Source organism: Crocodylus siamensis, chromosome 1 (genome assembly GCF_052110815.1).
Source record: "Crocodylus siamensis isolate JL-2025a chromosome 1, ASM5211081v1, whole genome shotgun sequence".
Taxonomy (NCBI): domain Eukaryota; kingdom Metazoa; phylum Chordata; order Crocodylia; family Crocodylidae; genus Crocodylus; species Crocodylus siamensis.
The window spans coordinates 303,543,234-303,564,367 of NC_143395.1; the positions used below are offsets into that span (position 1 = coordinate 303,543,234).

The 21,134-nt window shown below is 43.3% G+C and overlaps 1 protein-coding gene across 3 annotated transcripts in view; it reads right to left on the bottom strand.

Annotated features, from left to right (window-relative positions):
• EDAR (ectodysplasin A receptor) overlaps positions 1-21,134 on the bottom strand; it is a 127,764-nt gene that overhangs the window by 16,144 nt on the left and 90,486 nt on the right. For all 3 annotated transcript variants that reach the window (XM_090021429.1, XM_090021410.1, XM_090021419.1), the window contains 2 exons: positions 16,130-16,215; positions 1,414-1,500 (listed from right to left, as the gene is read on the bottom strand). In XM_090021429.1, coding sequence (XP_089877555.1) covers positions 1,414-1,500; positions 16,130-16,215 — 173 coding nt within the window. The remainder of the gene's footprint in view (positions 1-1,413; positions 1,501-16,129; positions 16,216-21,134) is intronic.

Here is a 21,134-nt window from a genome sequence, read left to right on the forward strand (position 1 = left end):
CACCGTCTGGTGTGCTTTACAGTCTCATTGGAATTTTCATACAAGTCAAGGGGATATTTATATACGAGTATAGATGTCTCTCTGGAATACTTGGATTAATTTCATTCTGTTTATTAATACTTAGCTATATATCTTGTCAGCTACTTTAGAAGCTTTGTTTGTTAAAGTGATTGTCCAACAATAGCTATAAGCGAGAGAGTTGGGGTTTTTTCTTGAGCATTCAGTTCCCTAATAAAATGTAAACGCTTCCTCAGAAGCCGACTGGACTGACACCTAAGGCACACATCCTTGCACTCAGGCTAAGCTATCATCTTAGCTGTGATACTGGAAAGCAGATGGAAAAGCCCAGGAAAGAAGCTATAGTAGATAATTTGGAAGCTGACAATATCTGATCTGCCCCTCAGTGTTTGGAGCTCATTCATGAAATAAATGCATACTTTCAAGGCTAGCCAAATAATTGTTTATTGATAATATGTGCTTTGAAAAGCTGTAACCTCGAAAAGCAAGGCTTTGTGTGTAACTTCCCTATAACACTGACACAGGAGAAACAAGTTGCCTTTACGTGAGGAAGAATAATTGAATATTTTAACCTGCAGTTTCTGTACTTCAGAAGACTTGGCTAATCATGTTGATGTCATTTTTCTCTAAGGTGTTTTCAAGACCTCAGAAGAGATGTAACAAAGGGAGAAGACCAAGAAATCTGCAAAGAACTGTTACAGTTGCTTTTCCAACAGAGACTTCACATGTAGTGTTGACAGAAGATGAATTTAAAATAAGGTATGTAAGATCAAAAACAGAAATTGGATGCACTAAACAAAGAGCTAAAAGCCATAACAGAGTTTTAGAAAATGTTAAATATTTTACACAGTTGAGAAGCTGAATTAAAAAAGATATGATAAAATTTTCTGAAAACGCAGTCTTCAGCATCATGCATACAGATAAAACAAAAAAACTCAGCTGTGCTAATCCTTTTTATGCTGCACTGCAGTGCTCTTATTTTCATGTATTCTGACAAAGCAAGAACTCCCTCTCTCAGCTGTTTGTTTTAGCACCAAAAGACATTGGCCACATTGTTGCATTAAATTATTTTCAGGTGCCTGGTGGCCAGTCTCTGTTGAGGCACAATGCTATTTCTCTTTTTCTAGAAACAAGGAGCTAACTTAATTACTACCATAAATGAGTACAAGTCAGTTGAAATCCATTTTAAGTCCGTCTGCACTAAATGGATATCAATGATTAATCAAGGAACAAAAAGTTGTGTTATATATATATATATATAAGTGATTCTTCAAAGCGAGGCATATAATGAAAATCAGTATTACAACAGGTGTTTTCAATTCAGCCAGGTTGTCACTTGATGCCACACTGTGAAGAAATATCTGCTGAATTAAGTGTGCTGGTGCTTTTTCTTACCTTTGTGTGCATGCTGGAAAGGTGAGAAAGTGCTTGTGCCGGAAGTACTTGGGAAAATGGGTGAAAGGCCTGAGGTAGCACCTGCACCTGCAATATTAAAAACATTAATTTGTACTAGGACCAACAACTTAAGAAATTTTAGGGTTAGGTTTGCTTGATCTGTTCTCCCAATGCAAATGTGTCCTGTTACTGGAACTTTTCTAAGGGTTTATCAGTAATACTAGCTACTTATAAGCCCAGCTCCATCACAGAGTCTGCAGCCAATCCATCCAGTCCCCAGAGTTAGAAGTTCAGCTTCGAAGTCCTTCAGATCATTGTAGCTTCCAAGCAATTTCTATCAATGAGATTTCTGTGAAGCTCTGTTTTGTTTTTAAATGAGCATTATCCTAAGGGAGCCTTTAGAGAAGATGGGAGGGAAAAGTACTGTAGGATATCTTTCCTCTTGGTGAATCCCATCTTCCATGAAGCTGCCCTTATGGGATATGACTGTTTTTTGCAGGTGGCAGGATAAGTTTCATATGATTTCTCCTGCTAGTTAAATTGATCTTCCAGAAAAATATATGAGCCACAACAGCAGAGAGACAGACCCCTCTCTTCTATGGTAGGGAGCAATGCCCATTGAAGAGACTTGGATAAGTTGACTTCCTGGTCTTTTTTCTCCACCTCATTTCTTTGGCTAATTTATAAATTGACTCTGTTTAATCAATGTATATACTGTATTTTCAGAGCTGGAGAATCAGGGGAGAAATTGTTTCCTTTTGCCCTAGGCAACTACAGAAAATTAGCAGGAACTAAAACTTTAGATAAATACTTATTTTTTCATACAGTATGCCACCATGATATGGTTCCAAATCAAGAATTAGAAGTTTGGGTTATTAGTGTTAGAAAATAACATTATATTGACTCCTGCAAGAACTTTTAAAGTAATTGGCAAGTGCCAAAAAGTCACTGTAAACAGACACTGAAAGATTTGAACGCTTCTAATGACACAGGCATAGTGGCATAGGCATCTTATACCAACATGATAAAATGTTCACTAGTTCTTATATTAACATTGTGTGGAGCAAGTCAGCTATAAATTAATTCAAAGACACTCTTCAAATAAAGGTACGGTACAAATAGACAGTGTTTGTATTAGGACAGAGCCAGCATGGGGTCAAGACCTACTCTGCAAGGTTAGTTCACAGTTGAAAAATGACTGGTGATATTCTGCTGTCCTGGAAAATGCAGCAAGAAATGTTAGTGCATCATTTAAGTTTGGCAGGAAATTAAGCTGTCTGGTAGGGTATGAAAAATGTTTTGTGGCTGAAGAGCAAAGAATTATATATGCTCTTCAAATAAAAAGAATAATGCGTTTATAAAATGAAAAAATATTACCTAACATTAAATGTTGCTTTATGGAGGGTATGATAAATACACACTCTTAACTTGGCAGATGGCTTCAAAAGGTTATTTTTATAACAATGGCAAAACACTTTCTAAACTCCATTTGCTGTTATGGCAGGGAATGTATTATATTTGCCTTTTCCATAATTGGAATCATACTTGTATAACATTTAAAATATACTCATTTGTTAACTCATGTGCTTTCAGTATTATTTAAATAAACTAATTACATCTATTTACTCTTTAAAATATTCACATTGGACGAAGATCTTTAGTTCGATGAAGCCATAGCAACCAGAGTGATGACTAAAAACGTCTCTCCCTGTTTGTGAAATATTTATGAACTATGCTTAACAAATCATAAGGCCAAACCTGTAGTTCTTATTCAGTCATCTCTTAAGCAAAGTTTTCATTGACTAGGTGTCTTATATGCCTAAATATGAGTTTTGCTTGAAAAAGGGCTTTAGAATTTGATGCATGAAAAGCTACTTTAAGGAAGAGATTTGCTGCATCATCCAACGCATCTTCTTGCCAGTGTGGGACCGTTTCTTTTATTTCTAGTCTTATTCTAATAATTTTAAAAGAGAAACTTTCATAGTCTGAAATACCTCCTGATAAGGAAGTCTGTACTTGCTATGTTGCCTACTTTTTAATATCTTTTCCCTTAATTTCTAGAGCCAGGATGAGCACATTTCTTCTCTTCTCGTCCTTTTTTGTGATAAACCTAGCTTAAAGAAATGTTCCCACATTTACTCATAACCAAGATGAGGGTTTTTTTCTCCCATTTAACATGGAGGGCCCTCATTTTAGATTTGAGTACAAACTGGTGGAGGGTGGGTAGCCACTGCAGCTCCAACTACACCCCAACCTGGGGTCAGGATCAGAGTTCCCAGCTGCTGCCTGCACCCTCCTGCTCCCTGCAGGTAAGTGTAAGTGGGGGGGAGGGAGTATGAGGGAGGCTAGATTGAGGCCCCCATGGTGAGGGAGGGAGTGGGGCAGAGTCAGGTGCTGGGATGCTGCCTAGCCAGGGTGGTGCATGCAGCTTGGGTGGGAAATAGGATGAAGCCATGGGTGGCTCATCCAGAGGGCATGGGGGGGTGGCTTCCCACCATTGCATGCATCCCCCAGGGGGGCGTGGGGGCATGTGCCCTCCCAGATTTGTGCACAGGGTAGGGACAGATGTGGGCTCCTTGCTGCAGGGTCAGGGCTTCCTGCCCTGCTGCCTTTCCCCCGGGAGCCCCACACTGGCTGCATGGCCCCTGCCTACCTGGCTGCAGTAGGGGCAGCAGTGGCATGGAGTTGTGCTCCCTGCTGCAGCCAGGCAGGCAGGGGGCATGTGGCTGGTGTGGGGTTCCTGGAGCAAAGGCAGCAGGGCAGAAAGCCCTGACCCTGCAGCAGATAGCCTGCATCCACTCCCACTCAGCTCAGCTCTGCTCCAGCCATGGCCAGGGGTGGGGAGGTAAAAGGAGAAGGGGGTATGTGTCCCTCCTTTCCATTTTGAAAAGGTGGTCACTCTAGCTCCAGTCTGGGGCATAGAGCATGTAGTTGCTCCAAGCCTGGCCTAGTAGCAGTGGTGGTGATGGCAGCAGCTCTGGCCCAGGCTCTGGGGCCAGACCAGGGCTACCACCACCACAGTACCTTCTATGTGGCCAGGCTGTGGCTGAATCAACCATATGCTCCATGCTCCAGGCTAGAGTGGAGCCAGAGCTGGGGGAGGCAGGTGCTGGGGTGTGGGGGTTGGGGGCTGCAGGTAGTGGGGTGGGGGAGAGGGCAGGTGGCACAGGGCAAGGTGTGGTGGGGCAAGGGGCAGGGGTCAGGCTGCTTGACTCCGCCACAACCTCTCCCCACTGTCTGCCTCCTTGCCACTGCTTTCCCTGCTACAGCAGTGGGGGAGACAAATTTAAATTGACCTTCCAATATTTAGATTCTATAAATGAAATATTACAACACATTTATACATTTTCCATGTATAGAATCAAATTATGGGAGGGGGAAGTCATCTTAAATTCACAGTCATCTTGGATTCAGGTAAATACAGTATTTATAAGCTGTGGAAAGTATCCACTGCTATTAGTACATTCTGAACATTTACAAAATGAAGATATTTTCTGCTTTAAGTGGAGGTTAAGAATAAACCATTCCTTAATATCTCTACAGTTGTATGGTTTCTTTGTGCTAAACTGAATGTCCTATCAAACTGATCTGTGATCTTGATTGATTTTTTTTTCCAGCACACCTGGACCTGGAAAATGAAAAAATCTAGTCAGCATTTGGCCAATGCAGAGGACTGATGCCTACTATCATCCTACAGGTACCAGACCTGTGAAACCTTATCATCTCATTGATATATCAGATTTCAAACAACTGGTATCCTATACAGTTCTTACAGGCCACAACAAGTCAATGGTGTCTACTTTTGCACTGCCTTTCAGCTACTCTAGGCAAAAAATACATTGTTTTGTCTGTTTCTAGATTATTTAGCAAATTCTAACTTGTCTCCCTTTCAAGCAGCTGTACCACACACCGTACTCTTCTTTTTTTCGATTGACTTGAAGCATCTACTAACTACAGCATTTCTGCTTTGCTTGAACAATCATTTTTATATTGTTAAAGCTTTTCCTTGCCCATGGATACACAAAAAAAAAGTAGTCAGGGTGTACAAAATCATGGTCCACATAAATTATCAAAAATGGTAATAGAACCATTTTTGGCTCTTAAACTGTTATCTTCCTACTTTCTATGCAAGAACAGATCCAGCTCCATCCAACATGACCCTGTGGAAGTTTTTCATTTTTACTCACTGGGCACTCTCACATGCTTAATACTAAAGACATGTAGTAATTTGGGATTTGGACTGTTTGTTTTGTGCAAAATATTATAGGAAAATCCACCCTGATGTTAGAATCTAGTGACTTTCACGTACTGATTTATGTAGGTGTCAGTTACTACACACAATTTAGCCGATTATAAAATGTAATAATTTGGCAGATTTTTTGAGTCAGTGTTTTCTTTGGATGTAGTTTAGAGAAATATGCTAATTCATATACCTGCATTGAAAGGTGAACTGAAAACTGACAGCTTCTAACAGACTTTTTTTTTATTATGCTGTCAGCTTTTAATGAGTAGAAGGAAACAAATACAACTAAGAGTCTGTTCTCTTTCCCCATCCAACACTACACAATGACTATGAAAGTTCAGTTTTCATCCAGAGCACATTCTTAATCTGCCTCCAATGCAGATGTCGCTTACATTATGTAAAAAAACGTAGACATGGCTTACCACAGAAATTCCAAAGACATGCACCACACCATATGGAAATCACTTGATTTTGACCCCCATCCCCCTAAAGATCGATGGCTGGAATTGAGTTGGATAAAGTGTATTTTATCCTCTTTGGCCCTTGTCCATAACACCATGAGAATGTTAAAAAGAAACTGGCTAGCAATCCTGTAATTTAAGTTTCATCAGAATTTCCATTATAAAAACATTATTATTAAGAAAGATTATTATAAGAAAGATTTGGCTATGACTTTTCTCCAGACTTAGATTTTGCATGCACTCTCATAATATATATATATATATATATATATATATATATATATTTTAGTGCTTTAATAGAATAATCATACTTGTTTCAAATATGAGTTTGCTTTTGTAACTCAAAAACAGCTTTAATTTTTAAGTGGTCATACAGGCAACCATTTGTCCATAATGTGCTATTTAATAAAACCATCTTTTTAAAGAATATTTCCATTGTTCATAACAGGGTTACTGAAGTTATTTGGGCTTATCAATCAATTCGGAATAAGAACCAAAGAATGGTATTATGTAATGTGTGGCAGGTAAAGGAAAAGATGTTTGCAAATGTGTTATCTTCAATGTTTGTGACTTTTAATTAAATCTGGTACAATTTTGCTGATGCACAGATAGAAAAACTTGTTTTTAAATTATTTTTTCTTCATTGATGACAGTGATGTTTACTGAACTGAACCCTACAAGAAGAATACTAAACACTAATACTGAAAAGTATTTCCTGACTACTTTATAGACTTATTACATGTCCATGAACTACAACATGGTTTTGGAAATCCTGATAGATGTATGTATTGAAAAAAAATGTTTGGCAAAATTGAAATGATACAAAATGCATACATTATCACATCCTGAATATTGCCTCTAAAACACATTTGGATTAACATAATTAAGCTGTAAATATTTTACTATATATTAGTCTTCTCCTTCTATTCCCTCTCTAATTCTTTTTTCCTGTTACCTAGTGATGTTCCAATCACATTTTTTCTTGTTTCTCTTTCTCCTACTCACTTTCTGTCTGATCTCCACACTGCTTGTCCCTCACACATTTCCTTCCTCAACTTTTAGTTTCCCATTTCTTGTCCTTTGGTCACATATATTCTCACCTATTTCCCTCCCATCTGCTGCCCTGATTTTTTCACCTGCTATTTCACTTTGCTTTGCTGAGATCCAGTCATCTTTTCATTCCCTTTTATGACTTTCCTAGCCCTTCCCCTTCAGAGTATTTTCCTCTTTAATGTTATTTAAGCTTGTCCTTGGGCTGGTCAAGATAACCTTTTATAGGTGGGGAATTGTGGGTCTCAGTGTCAAAGACCAGATGACCTTTTACTCCACACTGCAGCTGTTTAGAGGGCAGGCAGGAGACAGGAAGGGAATAGCAAGGACCCCTTTATGGGGCAGTCACAGGGGGTACTACTACCAGGATATTAGTGGGAGGAAGAGAATGAGAAACCAAGAAAAGTCCCTATATGTGCCTTCAACTTTGCAGTTGAGCCCTAGCAGGATGATGGAAGGGAGCCCAGTTAGGTTCCTAAAACTGTCTCTCAAGTCAATAGAATATTAGGAGCCTCCAAAGGATGTTGTCCACAATACCCTTCATGCTAAGGGCAGGGGTGGGCAGTTATTTGGGGCTGAGGGCCACTTAGGGAGTTTTGGTGAGCTGTCATGGGCCAGGTCAGCACCCCTGCCCTCCCAACAGCTCACCAAAACTCCTTAAGAGGCTCTGCTCCACATTTGGCTGGCCAGCTGGGATAAGGCCATGGCTGGGGAGCAGCATCCAGGGGCGGGTGGGCAGGGCCGGGGCTTCGATCGTGGGGCCATGACAGAAAAGGGCCAGGGCCCAGTGCAGAGCCACAGTCCACTGCCTGCACATCCTTATGATAGATGCCTGTACTGTCACTGCCCAGTGATCCCAGGGTCTCCATTGAGACCGGCCAGGACCCACGTGGGCAGGGCACATGGCCAGGTGGACAGGATGGGGCTGCAAGTGGGCAGGCAGGGAGTGGCATCCAGAAGTGGGATGGGTGGACAGGATTAAGTCTGGGATCTTGGGTCAGTGACAGTGTGGGGCCTGGGCCTGGGCCAGAGCTGCAACTCTCTCCTTGCACACCCCTGCTTGCAGAACCAGCGCTTATTGCAGGGACATGTGGGCAGCAGATTATAGCTCTGTCCCAGGCCCTGGCCCCATGCTGTGACAACCCCAAGATCCCAGACCCAGCTCCACCTCTCCCACCTATCCTGCTCCTGGATGCCACTCCCCATCCACCAGCAGCCCCATCCCATCCACATGGCTGCATGCCCTGCCCACACGGATCCTGCCTCTGGCAGTGGGTGTGGGGTGGACGGGCCAGGGTGCTTGGGCAGCAGGGCTGGGTTTGGTGGTGGCAGCTGGAAGGAGTTGCCACTGCTGGGGCTGCAGGGAAGCGAATCTGGCCCATCACACCACTCCAGCCATGCCATGTGACTGGGGCAGAAGGTCTCATAGAATCATAGAAGTCGAGTCGGAAAGGACCTTGTAGATCTTCAGGTCCGACCCCCTGCCCGGGCAGGAGAAAAACCGGGCTCAAATGACTCCAGCCAGGTAGGCATCAAGTCTCTTCTTAAAGACCCCCAGGGTAGGAGCCAGCACCACTACTCTTGGAAGTTGGTTCCAGATCCTAGCCGCCCTGACTGTGAAGTACTTCTTATGGATGTCTAATCTAAACCTACTCTCCAACAACTTGTGGCCGTTACTCCTCGTCATGCCAGGGGGTGCTAGGGGAAACAAGGTCTCTCCCAAATCCTTCTGGTCCCCCCTAGTGAGTTTATAGATTGTCACCAGGTCCCCCCTCAGCCTTTGCTTATGGAGGCTGAACAGGTTCAGGTCCCGCAGTCTCTCATTGTAGGGTCTGCCCTGCTGACCCCGGATCATGCGGGTGGCCCTCCTGGACCCTCTCAGTGTTGTCCACATCCCTCCTGAAGTGGGGCGCACAGAACTGGACACAGTACTCCAGCTGTGGCCGGACCAGAGTTGCATAGAGGGGGAGGATCACCTCCCTGGCTGTACTTGAGATGCACCTGTGGATGCACGACAAGGTCCGATTAGCTCTGCTGACCACAACCTCACATTGTCGGCCCATGTTCATCTTGGAGTCAGTAATGACTCCAAGATCCCTTTCTGCCTCCATGCTCTCAAGAAGGGAGTTTCCCATCTTATAAGTGTGCTGCTGGTTACTACTGCCTAAGTGCAGCACCCTGCATTTGTCAGTGTTGAAGCGCATCCTGTTTTTGTCAGCCCACCCCTCCAACCTATCCAAGCCTTGCTGCAATCTTTCCCTCCCTACTAGCGTGCTCACCTCACCCCAAATTTTGGTATCATCAGCAAATTTAAACAGGTTGCTTTTCACCCCATCATCCAATAGTCTCAATGCGTTGGGTGGGACTGAGGGACCTGCTGCAGCATGGACAAAAGCTCTTGGCAGGCCACATATGGCCTGCAGACTGTATTTTGCCCACCTCTGATCTAGAGTAAGCAAATAAGAAATATTGAACAGAGAATGTGTCTGAACTTTAATTCCTGACTGGAGTGCAGTTGCCTCTGTCCATGTGGATCCCCAGAGCTCTCTTCTGAGGGTAGATGCTTACCTCCTAGGCCACCCCCCTTCTTAAAACATGTCCAGAGGAAGAGGAACCCACTCTGTTTAGTAGGTAAATGTTTAAAATGTTCAGGTAGAAAGTGACAGACCTAGGCTCAAAGCCCTCCTTAGGCTAAGGGGATACAAACTTATCTGATTCACCTCACTTGAGTGTCTCAATTACCAGACTGTAGAGCAGTATGGGTAGGAAGCGCCCTCCACTTCTCACAGGAAAGCTGGGCCACTGCACAGCCAAGAATTGGCCATAGGGATTGGAGAAGAGTAAGCAAGTGGGAGTCTGACTGTATAGTCTTGTGCAAGGCTATCCAACTTGTGGTCTGTGGGCTGTATGTGGCCCACAGGAAGTTATGTTGTGGCCCCCAGGCTATTGCTCAGCCATTGCTCACTCCTTCTATCCTTCCAGCTGCAACAGCAGTCAGAGTTTCTGGGCTACCCTTTCCATCTTCCAGCTTTCACTGCCTGCACCTGCCACAGGAGTTGGGACAGTGGATTGCAACACAGCTGGGGGAGCTGAGGATGAGCCTGGGGCCATGCAGTGCAGCAGTGAGATGGGTGTGGGGACACAGTGCAGTGGTAGGGGGGCATCTGCATGGTGTGCAGTCTTGGGGAACCAGGACTCGCCCTGGAGCAGCTCATGGGAATGCAGTGCCTGATGGTGTGGCCTGCTGGCCCTTCAGCCCTTGGCCACTTAGAAGTTGGACAGTCTTGGTCCAGCAGTTGGGGCACTTGGCTGGTATAACTTGTTTCTAGTCCTTTGTCTATTAGTGCATTTTACACTCAACAGCTGGATAAAAGTCAGGAATATGTCTGAGAGCAGGAACTGGAATCCACGCTCCTTCCTTTCTCCTGACAGTTGAGTGTCACTGCCTTCAGGTCAGAAAAAACATTTGAAGGGGTTTTGCTCTTGCACGTTCGTAGGGTAAGACATGGTAAACTAAAAAGAAAAACTCAAAAGGAGCTTCTAATGTTAGCTCAGTCAACCACTTTTGACAAAAAATATTTACACGTTGGATTTAACTATCTAAACAGAACCCTGAAGTAGACTGCTCACCTGCCCACAGCTTGTTGCAGCAAAGTTTGTTATTATTTTTCCTTTTACTTGTGAACTTCAGTGGCAACTACCAAACTTTGAACAATAAGGGAGCTACGTACAGAAAAGCTTTTATTTGCCAGAGAACAGCAGCTGCCCCAGGGTTATTCTCTTTTCTCTCCAGGTTGGATTTGGAGTTTGTGTTGGAGTCTTGTTTTACAAACCTCTTGGGACCTCGGGTCTGCTATTTGTGGGTGTATATATGTACAGACAGGTAGCCAGAAGGCAGTATTCTAGCCGTGGCTGCGATCCACAGATGTAATGAAGTACAGGTCAAATGGCAAATCCTCTACATATTAGTCCATATGAGAAATGCAATTTAGGCAAAGTATCCTTATACCAATTTTCAGGCATTTCTGTTTCTGTCTTCTAAAGGCCAACATCCTACGTAGTGCCTAAGGTTTGTTTTACACCTTTGCAGTTCAGGCACCTGGATATCTCAAAAGATGGCCAACTAATCTGGAAGAAGCCTTCTGTTTTATACATAGACTTGGCACAACTGTTGTTTGAAAGTCTATTATTTGAAGCAAAACAGTCTGTCACGGAGGGTCGTTCAGTGCTGTTGCTTCTTTGGGGATTTTTGCAGTCCCTGTTCACCTGCCTCTCCTTGGGCCCACCCTCCTAGGGGTTCATATGGCTTATGAGTTTTACACAAGTTGGAATAGACGGAAGCTACTTGAAATAGAAGTTACTTGCCGGAAACTAGTAGGGTTAGAGTGTTATGGCTGTGATGATCCAGAAGTGAGGGTTTTCTGTGATATCTTTTATCAGACCAACCATGTACTTCGGAGAGCTGTTGGACAAGCTTTTGCACATCAAGTGCCCTGTAAGAGGCAGACCCAGGTTGAGCTAAATATCAGAGCTATTTGCCACTAATGAGATTGCCTTGTCTACTTTGGGTTAGGAATGGCTCCTTATAACACCTCTTCATTCCTAGTTCACAGCTCTCCTCCATCCCTCCAAGAAGAATGCTTGCATTTGCATGAAGGCTGGGTCTGCTTCTTCGTTAGACCTAAAGAAGAACAGCTGATGTCCGAAAGTTTGTCTAACAGCTTTCCCAATTTCACAACTGGTCCGTTAAAAGATATCACAAAAAATCCTCAACTCTTTGCCTGGTCCCGGACAGACATTACATTTAAAATGTGATTAACTGGTATTGACTTGTATTTCCTTACGTCTGTGAATTGCAGCTGTGGCTAGGAGAATAATGCCTTCTGACTAGCTGTCTGTAAATATATACTTCCATTAACTGCTGACCCAAGATCCTAAGAGGTTTGTTAAACAAGACTCCAACACAAACTCAAAATGCAGCTTGGAGAGAAGAGAGAGAATAACTCTAGGGCAGCTGCCATTTTCTGGCAGGTATATGAAATAACTTTGTGGTTCATTCCTATCACACTTTCGATGAAATGCATGGCCAGTTCTTGCAACCTGTAGAGCTTTTCAAGACTCCTGCATGCTCCAGAGGCTAGGAGTGCCCCTTGGTTGGTCGGGACTCCCAGCCAGGTGACTGTACCACACACTCCCGGAGCAGGAAACCCCATCAGCTGACTGGAGCTCCCAACTGGGGGAGCTCATTGTGTGCTCCTAAAGCTGATGAGCTCTGATCAGCCCAGGATCAGGCTTCCCCTGCACTGGCAATATAGCACGTGTGGCATGGCAGGAAACACAACTATTGGGATCCCACATCAGATCCTACGCACATTTACTTTAATGTCTATCAGGGGCCTCAGAAACTGCTGTTCTTTGACAGTCCCCTCTGCCTAGTCATATTCCTTGCCCATTTGTTTGAAGTCTCAAGACAATAAGTCTGACATTATGAAAGAAAATGACGATGCCTTCTTCAACATCAGAATCCTCCATGGGGTAGCTGGAGCTAATTTGCAGCTAAATGGTAAACGATACCAATCCCACCAGTACGAATATGCAGAGATGATGTTCTGAAAGAAGAGCATTAGTAAGTAACCCCTTTCTATGATATTGGTATTATGAATTTAATAGAAAGGCACAGGTGGAATGAACTATCAGATGGCTGAAGGTTGAATTTCTAAAAAGTCAAGCATCATCTTTTTGGTCTTTTTTCTTTCTGTATCCTGGCTTCCATAATTTTTATACTTTCTCCAACCCTCTTTCCTTTCCTATAGGTCAGCAAGGCTTTTGGCCACAGAATATCTTTAATATAGTCTAAGCTGCATGTAGCGAGCATATTTGGCAATCAAAAATTGCCCAACATGTAGGGCAGCAGTTATTAGCAGATCTGAAACTGGCTAGGTCCTGTCAGCTAGAGGCAAGGAGCCCAGAGTATAGAGTATTGTAACAAGACTTTCTGAGACGCTCACAGCTTAGTAAAGGCTGATGGCAAGCTCTGAGTAACAATGTCAGGAGCATTTACAAGACAGGAAAAGTTGAGGGCATCTTGAATTTACAGGCATGCTTAAATTAGTTTAAGTAATGTCTTTAATACTCAAATCAAGATAATTAATAAATGGCTATTGCTTTTTCTGCAATTTAAATCTACAGGTGTCTTAAATGGCTTATTCTGTATACATTTTTAAAGCTGTGTCTAAAAATTGAACTTGGAAGTAGGGAGTGTGATTCTCTTACTATACAACATATGGCATCTATTCTAGGGACAGTTGGGAGAAAACAAGAGTGTTGAGGAGGATGAGGAAATAGAAGGTTTAAAAATATTTTCATAAACACTTTTCCTTTAAACTGTTTTACAGATCCAATTTTAGTGGGATTTTTAAATCTTGTTTCCCTTTCTTCATGTAAAATAATAGACTTCTGGTTGTAAACTAAAGGGTGTGAGAAATAGTGGCACCATGTTTGTTGCTAGCACAAAATTTGAAACCTTAACGTGCAGGAGCCAACCCCAGTTGACAGCTCATATTATCCATCAGAATAAAGACAGCAGCGAGCTCACAATAACATTCTCTTCAGATTACGGTGATTAGGCAAATCAGACACACACAGATTAGAAAACTGTATGACCAAACAGCTCTACAGTTATGTGTCAATATTTGTAAAGGTCCCTGTAGACTGACCGAGATAAGCTGATCTCAGGGTAAACTGCGATAAAAATGTGTTCTTTCTGAACATTTGCTCTTACTACATTTTATGTTGCCTGCCCTAGAGATCATGAGCCCTTCAAGAGATTCCAAGAAGAAACCTGATTTTCCATTGAGAGTATAAGTCGTTATTTATGAATGCATAAGGCAAAAGTATCACAACAATATTCAGAGTTAGGTGCTTATAAAAAATACCTGGTCTACATAACTAAAGGGATCAGCATACAAACAAAGTGGGTTTAGAAAAACTAACACTTGTTTACATGCTTTTCAATGGGCAAACGGGTGGTTGGGTTCACAGGAATTTGTTAATGTGTTAATATTTATTCATATGAAGATGAATGTTTTCTCCTACACTTGATTTCTTCGTAGATTTATCCACTTGTCACTCCCACCAATAACACACGCACTTTGCTCATTTATTGTTGCCTTTGTCAAGTTCATAACATATGTGGTTATAAGTTGTGCAATACATATTTTTCTCCCAAAATTAGACATGTTGGTATTATACCTGCCAAATATTCTCCAAAAGCAAATGTTAAGCAATAGTTTTTAGACTATCTAGAGGTTCCTTGCTAAGCCTCAGGGCATTGTACTTGAAGAAATCATCTCCCTGCCCTCCCCACCGAACACGAAGGAGTTGAAGGTGGCACCTAGATGGCTGTACTACTGCTGCTGGTGGTAAAAAAAACAAAACTGGTGGCACCTAATAGAGCTGTACAGCTCATCACAACAATGCATAGACTGTAAGGCTGGAAGGGACCTCAGAAGATCGTTGAATCCAGCCCCCTGCACCAAGCAGGAAAGATAACTGGGGGGGTCAGGTGACCCCAGCAAGGTGACTGTCTAGTCTGCTCTTGAAGATTTCCGGGGTAGGTGATTGCACCACCTCTGGAGGGAGCTTATTCCACAGTCTGGACACCCTGACTGTGAAGAAGTTTTTCCTAATGTTGAGCCTGAATCGATTTTCCAGGAGTTTGCAGCCATTACTCCTGGTTTTCCCCTCAGGTGCCCTGGTGAACCATTGCTCACCGAGCCCTTGATATACTCCCCTAGTGTAGGTACAATCTCACCTCTTGCATCAAAGCTCAAAACGTATTTTAAACATGCAACGTGTTTTGCTTGCTCCTTAGAAGTCATAATTTGTTACTTAGGTAACTGCTACCTGTGGTACTATAAGTGTCCAGGCAGCTGTGTTTCAATTCCAACATTAAAATCAAACGAAGTGTGTATTGCTGCTATATACTTTCAAAAAACCAAGATTTGTGAGCCAATCTTATTTATCTGCCTGACAGGAAAATGCTGTGTGCCTTTATCCTGAGCCTGTGGTTGAGTGGGACTCTTCTCTGTGTTTTCTTTTTTGGTTTATTATTCTTTTCCCCCCTCCTCTCTCCTGGATTTGGAGAGAGGTTCCACTCAGTTTGGACTCACTCGCTGCACTGCACCAAGACAGCTTCCACCTTTCTTCCCTCCTTCACCCCTGCCATGCTTCTCTGTCCCCAAGAAAAGAAGACATTCTGGTCTCAAAGGCTGAGGGATGAATTGGCAGCATGAGCACCCCACTGGATTAGTCATCTTTTTACAGTTAACGAATGAGAGCTTCTTGACAGAAGGACGTATAAAACCAGACTGCTCTTCTACTTGCATGTAGCAGCGTCTCATGTTTAGTTGTCTCGCCATGATTGCAGTTTAGATGTCAGCAACTCTCTTATGCCAAACTAATGAAATGATTCTGAGTAGGGATATATCTTTTCCCTAGTTTATTACTTACTAACCAACCCTGCTTTTGCCTATCTTGAAGGAAGTGAGCACAGAAAAGGAGCAGCTATTCGGCACTTGCCTGTAGTGGGAATTCCAGTGTTGTCTGTATTCCAGGACAGCGTTCTCAGAACAGCCTGGAAGCTATTTTAAGGCTAGTCCTTAAAATATGCAACCCAAAGAGATTATCCAGTTAAATAAGGATAATCAATCATACAGGCCTGTTTTAGGAAATTAAAGCAAAACACAGCAGAAAAATAGCTAAATCAAGACTGAGTTGTTTAATTGCCCCGCAAAGTTCAGTACTAGCTTTATCTGCAGGGTGATATGGTTGGAAGCAGAAAAGGCCTTACTGGTGGCTGACTCGTATTTTTGATTTGCACGAATCCAAGTCCAAATCAGATAAAATTATGGAAATTCAAAATGAAAATGAATTTTAAAAATAGAAATTAAAGAACACTTACATTCCTTGGTATTGGGAGGCGCCAACAAACATGAGTAGCAAACCATTCCATATATGTTCCTGGGCCTGTTTTCCAACATGTAGTAACTACAATGAAGGGCAAGGCAGGCAAAATAACATAAATGAGTTGCAGTGAAGTACAGTTGAATAGCAACCAATTATTCTGAGATAAAACCATTTTTTAAAAACCTTTATAATCAATTTGATGACATCTGCTTTTGTTTTTTTTTAGCTAAATAGAGAGAGTCTTTCTTTTCTTCCCATCCCCCATATAGGCAGTTAATCAACCACTAAGCCTACATGACAAGAAGTGATATTGTTGCCTAAAACAACATTATTCTGCCTGGTGAGTTTTTAAGCTGCAGTTCTGAAATGAAGCTTTCTAAACAAGGACAGTATTTTTTAAGCAGTAATTTTCCAGGCACAGCCACCAGTTGGATTTAGTTACTTAGTTGTCTGTGTATGAGGCGTAAGAATAATCTCCCCAACTAAAGAGGAAAAAATAGAAATTTAAATGAGCCACTAATAATGACTAGAAAAAAACTGCAGGAAAAGCTAGATTATGGGTTACACCAGGGGTCAGCAATCTATGGCCTGCAGGCCAGATCTGGCCCATAAAAAATGTATCTAGCAGGTGACAGCTCAGGGAATTGACAGCATCCTCCAGCCACAGCAGCAGAAGAGGTGCCCTCAGGGGTCAAACTCCTGCAGTGTTCGGTTTATGCTCTCTGCTGCAGCAGAGGAGGGATCACCAGGGTCCTGATACCTGCCTTTTCTCTCTATTCCCTTCATAGCATCTGCTGATCACAAAGACAGTGTGGGGCTGCAGCCCACAGTAGGGGCTGGGTCATAAATAGTAGCCCACAGTGACAAAAAGCTTGGCGTCGGTTTACACTATTCCACAAAGTTCAGTGCAGCGGATGGTTTATATATAGCCTCTAAGTGAGAGTTTTGATTTGCTTAAAGTCTCTTGGGATAACTGGGCTGCATATATAAAAAATATGCCTTTTTTTTTTAGTTAATATGTCTTTATGTATCTAACTTTATGTTGTAATGCACTGGTCCAAATAGCTATTCCTGAATGTGTAAGTTTATCATATCTGTCTATGTATGTGAACATGACCTTTTTCTGTAAACATGTACACTCAGAAATTATTGTTGAAATCAGTAAGCAAAGTTCAAAAATAGGCATTCTGGGATTTTTGTTAATAGTTCATGCAATGGCAAATGCCTGCTCATTGTCATATCTTATAGTTTACTTTTAAAGTTACTGGTTCATAGCCAAAAGCTACTATAATGGTTCAACATAAAAAACCATATGGGTGACAGCACCTACACACACACACACACACACACACACACACACAGCTTCATCAGCATTTATGAAGGGAGCACTTTAATTAGAGCAGCTCCAAGAGCCTCTCTAGGTAAAGCACCCAGAGAGTCATGTATTTCAGCACCCCCATGCTGAAAAATGGCAGCTGGGGCACTTTAACTAAAGCTCATTGAACAGATTTAGTTAAAGCGCTCCCACCACCATTTTTCAGCATGGGAACACTGATACACATGACGCCGGAGTCCTGTGGGCTGTAATTACAGTGTGTCAGAGCAGCCTCACTGCACATGTATAGGCGCCCTATACGAGTGTTAGACAGAAAGGTACCAGAAACAAGTACTCTCAACAGTTAAGGTGAATGACCTTAAAATCTTGGTATAACCATATAGCTTTCCTTATATAGTAAATAAATTACTTTTCCCCTGACCATTTGATGAAAAGTAATTAAAAGCTATGCAAATAATTACTGTGCTGCTACTTCCATTATATAAAAGGAGAAGGAACAAGTAGCTTAGTGCTCCTGTTCAATTACCCACCCTAATCTTGAATTAGTGTTAAGAACAACACTAACCTGCCAGTTGCCTAAGATTTTCAAACGTTTCTAACTTTTTTGGACTTGATGCAAATAACCCAAATGATCATACCTATGGCAAGCTCAGTCACAAATCTCCCATGACTAGAACGAGGTAGTTAACAGTTTTAGTCTGAAATTAGGTGGAAGGCAGGGCAGGGTGGCACCTTTATAGAGTAACTGCTTTGGAGAGTCACAAGCTTTCATAAGCTATAATCTACTTTGTTAGATTATGATTTTATATTTCCTTTGGTCTGCCGCTATACAGAATTACTTTTAAATAAGTGTAGTAGGCTTACAGTGTTGTTGTAGCCATGATGGTGTAGGAAATCCACAAAAGGCAAGGATTTTTGGTGGGTGGTATTTTTTATTAGCCCAAATATTTAATTGGGAGAGAGACTGAGGAAAGGCACTTTGTTCCCAAAATCTTGTCTACCATTTCTTCCAGTTCTATGGTTAGTCCAGCAAAAGATATCAACAGAAAATATTTGACTCTTTAAAATCAATGTCTTCTAAAACTGATGGAAATTTTAATAGTGTCATTGTTTAAAGTTTTCTCTCATATCTGGAGTAATATTGAGAGAGAAGTTTCAAAGAAACAGTAGTAGTCCTTGTGTGTAGAAGATGCTCTCTTTACTAAATCAAACATGGTGTTTTCAGTCATTAATTTTACTCTAGTTTTCTCATACTCAGTTAAGCTTCTGTAGACCTGCACTGGGGAAGCTCATAATAAAAATACAGTAAACAAAGTACCTTGAGACATGAAGGTGCCTTGAACATATCCAAGTGAGTTGAGGTGTGTTATGCTGGAAATTTTTTGTTCCCTTTTTTTTAAAGATTTACCCTGGCTCTTCTCTTTTTATGTACTTGTCTCCAGGTGACATCTCCACCCTTACCTTGGAAGAAAAGCTTCATATTTATTCTTTTGTGGGGTATCAGTGCCACATAATAATGCACTGTGGAGCATGTAATGAATAAACTGGGAATTACTGCCAAACCACAAATGAGAATGGCAGGCCAAAGATACATACAGCTCCATAAAGATAAATATGGGATAGTCTGGATTCAGAGCCTAAAGCCCCTGCGGTTTAAAAAAGATAAACAATCCTTCCTCCAGCTAATCAATTCAAGCTGATGAAATATCTCTCGTTTCTTCACTGTGACATTGCATGAAAGCGTATACTTTTGTTCTCAAAACAAGAACTGAGGAGGGTGCAAGAAGGCATGTAATGGCTCATTTATATTTGAAGAAAGATCTCCAGTTGCATCAGAAGTAGGAGAAACTTCTTCATGATTCGATGGAACAGACTCCCCCAGAGGCAGTGCAATCACCTACCCTGGAGATCTTTAAAAAAATGACTCGACACACACCTTGATGGGGTCATCTGACCCCAGCAGTCTTTCCTGCCCTAGTGTGGGGGAGCTGGACCCAATGATCTAATGAGGCCCCTTCCAGCCCCTAACATGTATGACTGTGTGGGCACGTCCAGATGAGGGCGCACATGCTTCTTGCCCCACCTCAGACCCCTTTGAGACTGGGCCAGAGGCATGTGTGGGAATGAAAAAATGTTCCCTGCACTGAAAGTTTGCCACCAGCCCTGCCTATTCCCCCAGCCCCCTGATCCCTGACCTGCCTAGCCCCACCCCCACCTACCCCCGACACCCCCGATCACTTCCCTGCCCAGCCCCTTCCCCTGCCAGACACTCCATAGTTTAAAAAAATCCAACCCCCTCCCACTCCCTGGCACTTACTGGCAGTTATAGCTGCCGTGCGGCTGACTGGGGCCCTGCCCCAGTGCCAGGCAGCCCCAGCCCAGGCCCTTCTGCCCCCCACTGTCCTGTGCTGCCAGGGGTGGGCTCTGCCAGGAGGCCCCAGAGCCCCCCCCCCCGCTTCTAGGGTAAGTAGAGGCTTTTTTTCCCTTTTTTTTCTGGTTCTTTTTCTGTTTTTTTTTTTAAGTGATGGTGCCTGGGCTTGTGGGGGACCATGGGGGTCTGGGGGTGCAAGTTGGGGGGTGAGGCTGGGTGGGGCACCCATTGGGGGGTCAGAGGGAGCAGCGTGTGGGGCTGCCATTGGGGGGGCTGCAGCAGCTGGTGGGGGATGGAGCCCGGTGGGGCAGCAATCAGGGGGCTGGGTTGGGGCATGTGGGCCTTGTGGGGGGGGCTGGTAACCCCTGCAGGGGCCATTTGGCCCCTGTTGGGGGGCCGTAAGCCCTGTATGGGGGCCATTGCCCCTGTGGGAGGGCAGCAAAACATATATTCATGAATTCATGAAATATGTATTTAGAGTTCACTTTATTATTATGATAAGAGACTTGCTTTAACACTGTACATATATCAATAAAACATTGTCCAACTGATCTCTGTCTCTGTCTCTGTCTCTCTCTCTTTATAGTGGTGTTTTGTTTTAATCGTGGAGAAACATGGATTTGGGGGTATTTTACAGGGTGACTTTGGGATTTTTTTATTGGGGATTTTACAGTTTTCCAACAGGGAACACCAGAATTCCTGCTAGGGAGGCCAGTGGCAGGACCCTACTTGCTCAGAGCTGTCACCTTGGACCCAGCTGGCTGTGGCTGACCTCCTGGCCAGTTGGGGCCAGAAGAACATGCTTTAACAGTTCAAAGCAGGCCACCACACCTGGAACATCTTTCAGGCAATAGCTGCCCAGATGGCCAGGTAGGGGCACACATGTGCCACACAGAGGCCAACCCTGCAGCCACAGCCCACTGGCAGCTGCCCCAGAGGGGCAGATGCCTCTACTGGCTGTGCAATCCTCATCTGGTTCTGGCAGGTAGCAGCAGGTCACAGCCAGGCAGAAGCCCCACTGCCAGACCACTGCAGTGGGTAGAGGGTGCAGGGAACTCTCAGGGCTGCTTCAGCAGTCCATCTAGCACAAAGGGTAGTGTTCCCAGGTACCAATTCGCTGGGTCCCAGATGCTCCTGAGAGTTAGTAGCCCTAACCTACTTGCCAGGGCAGCTTTTTATACTGCTGGGGCCAGGACAGGCGCTGGTCTTGGGCTCTCGCTCTCTCTGGCTGCAGATCCAGGAGGAGCCAGGCAGAGTTATTTTGCCCCAAGTGGCACAATTTGCTCCACAACA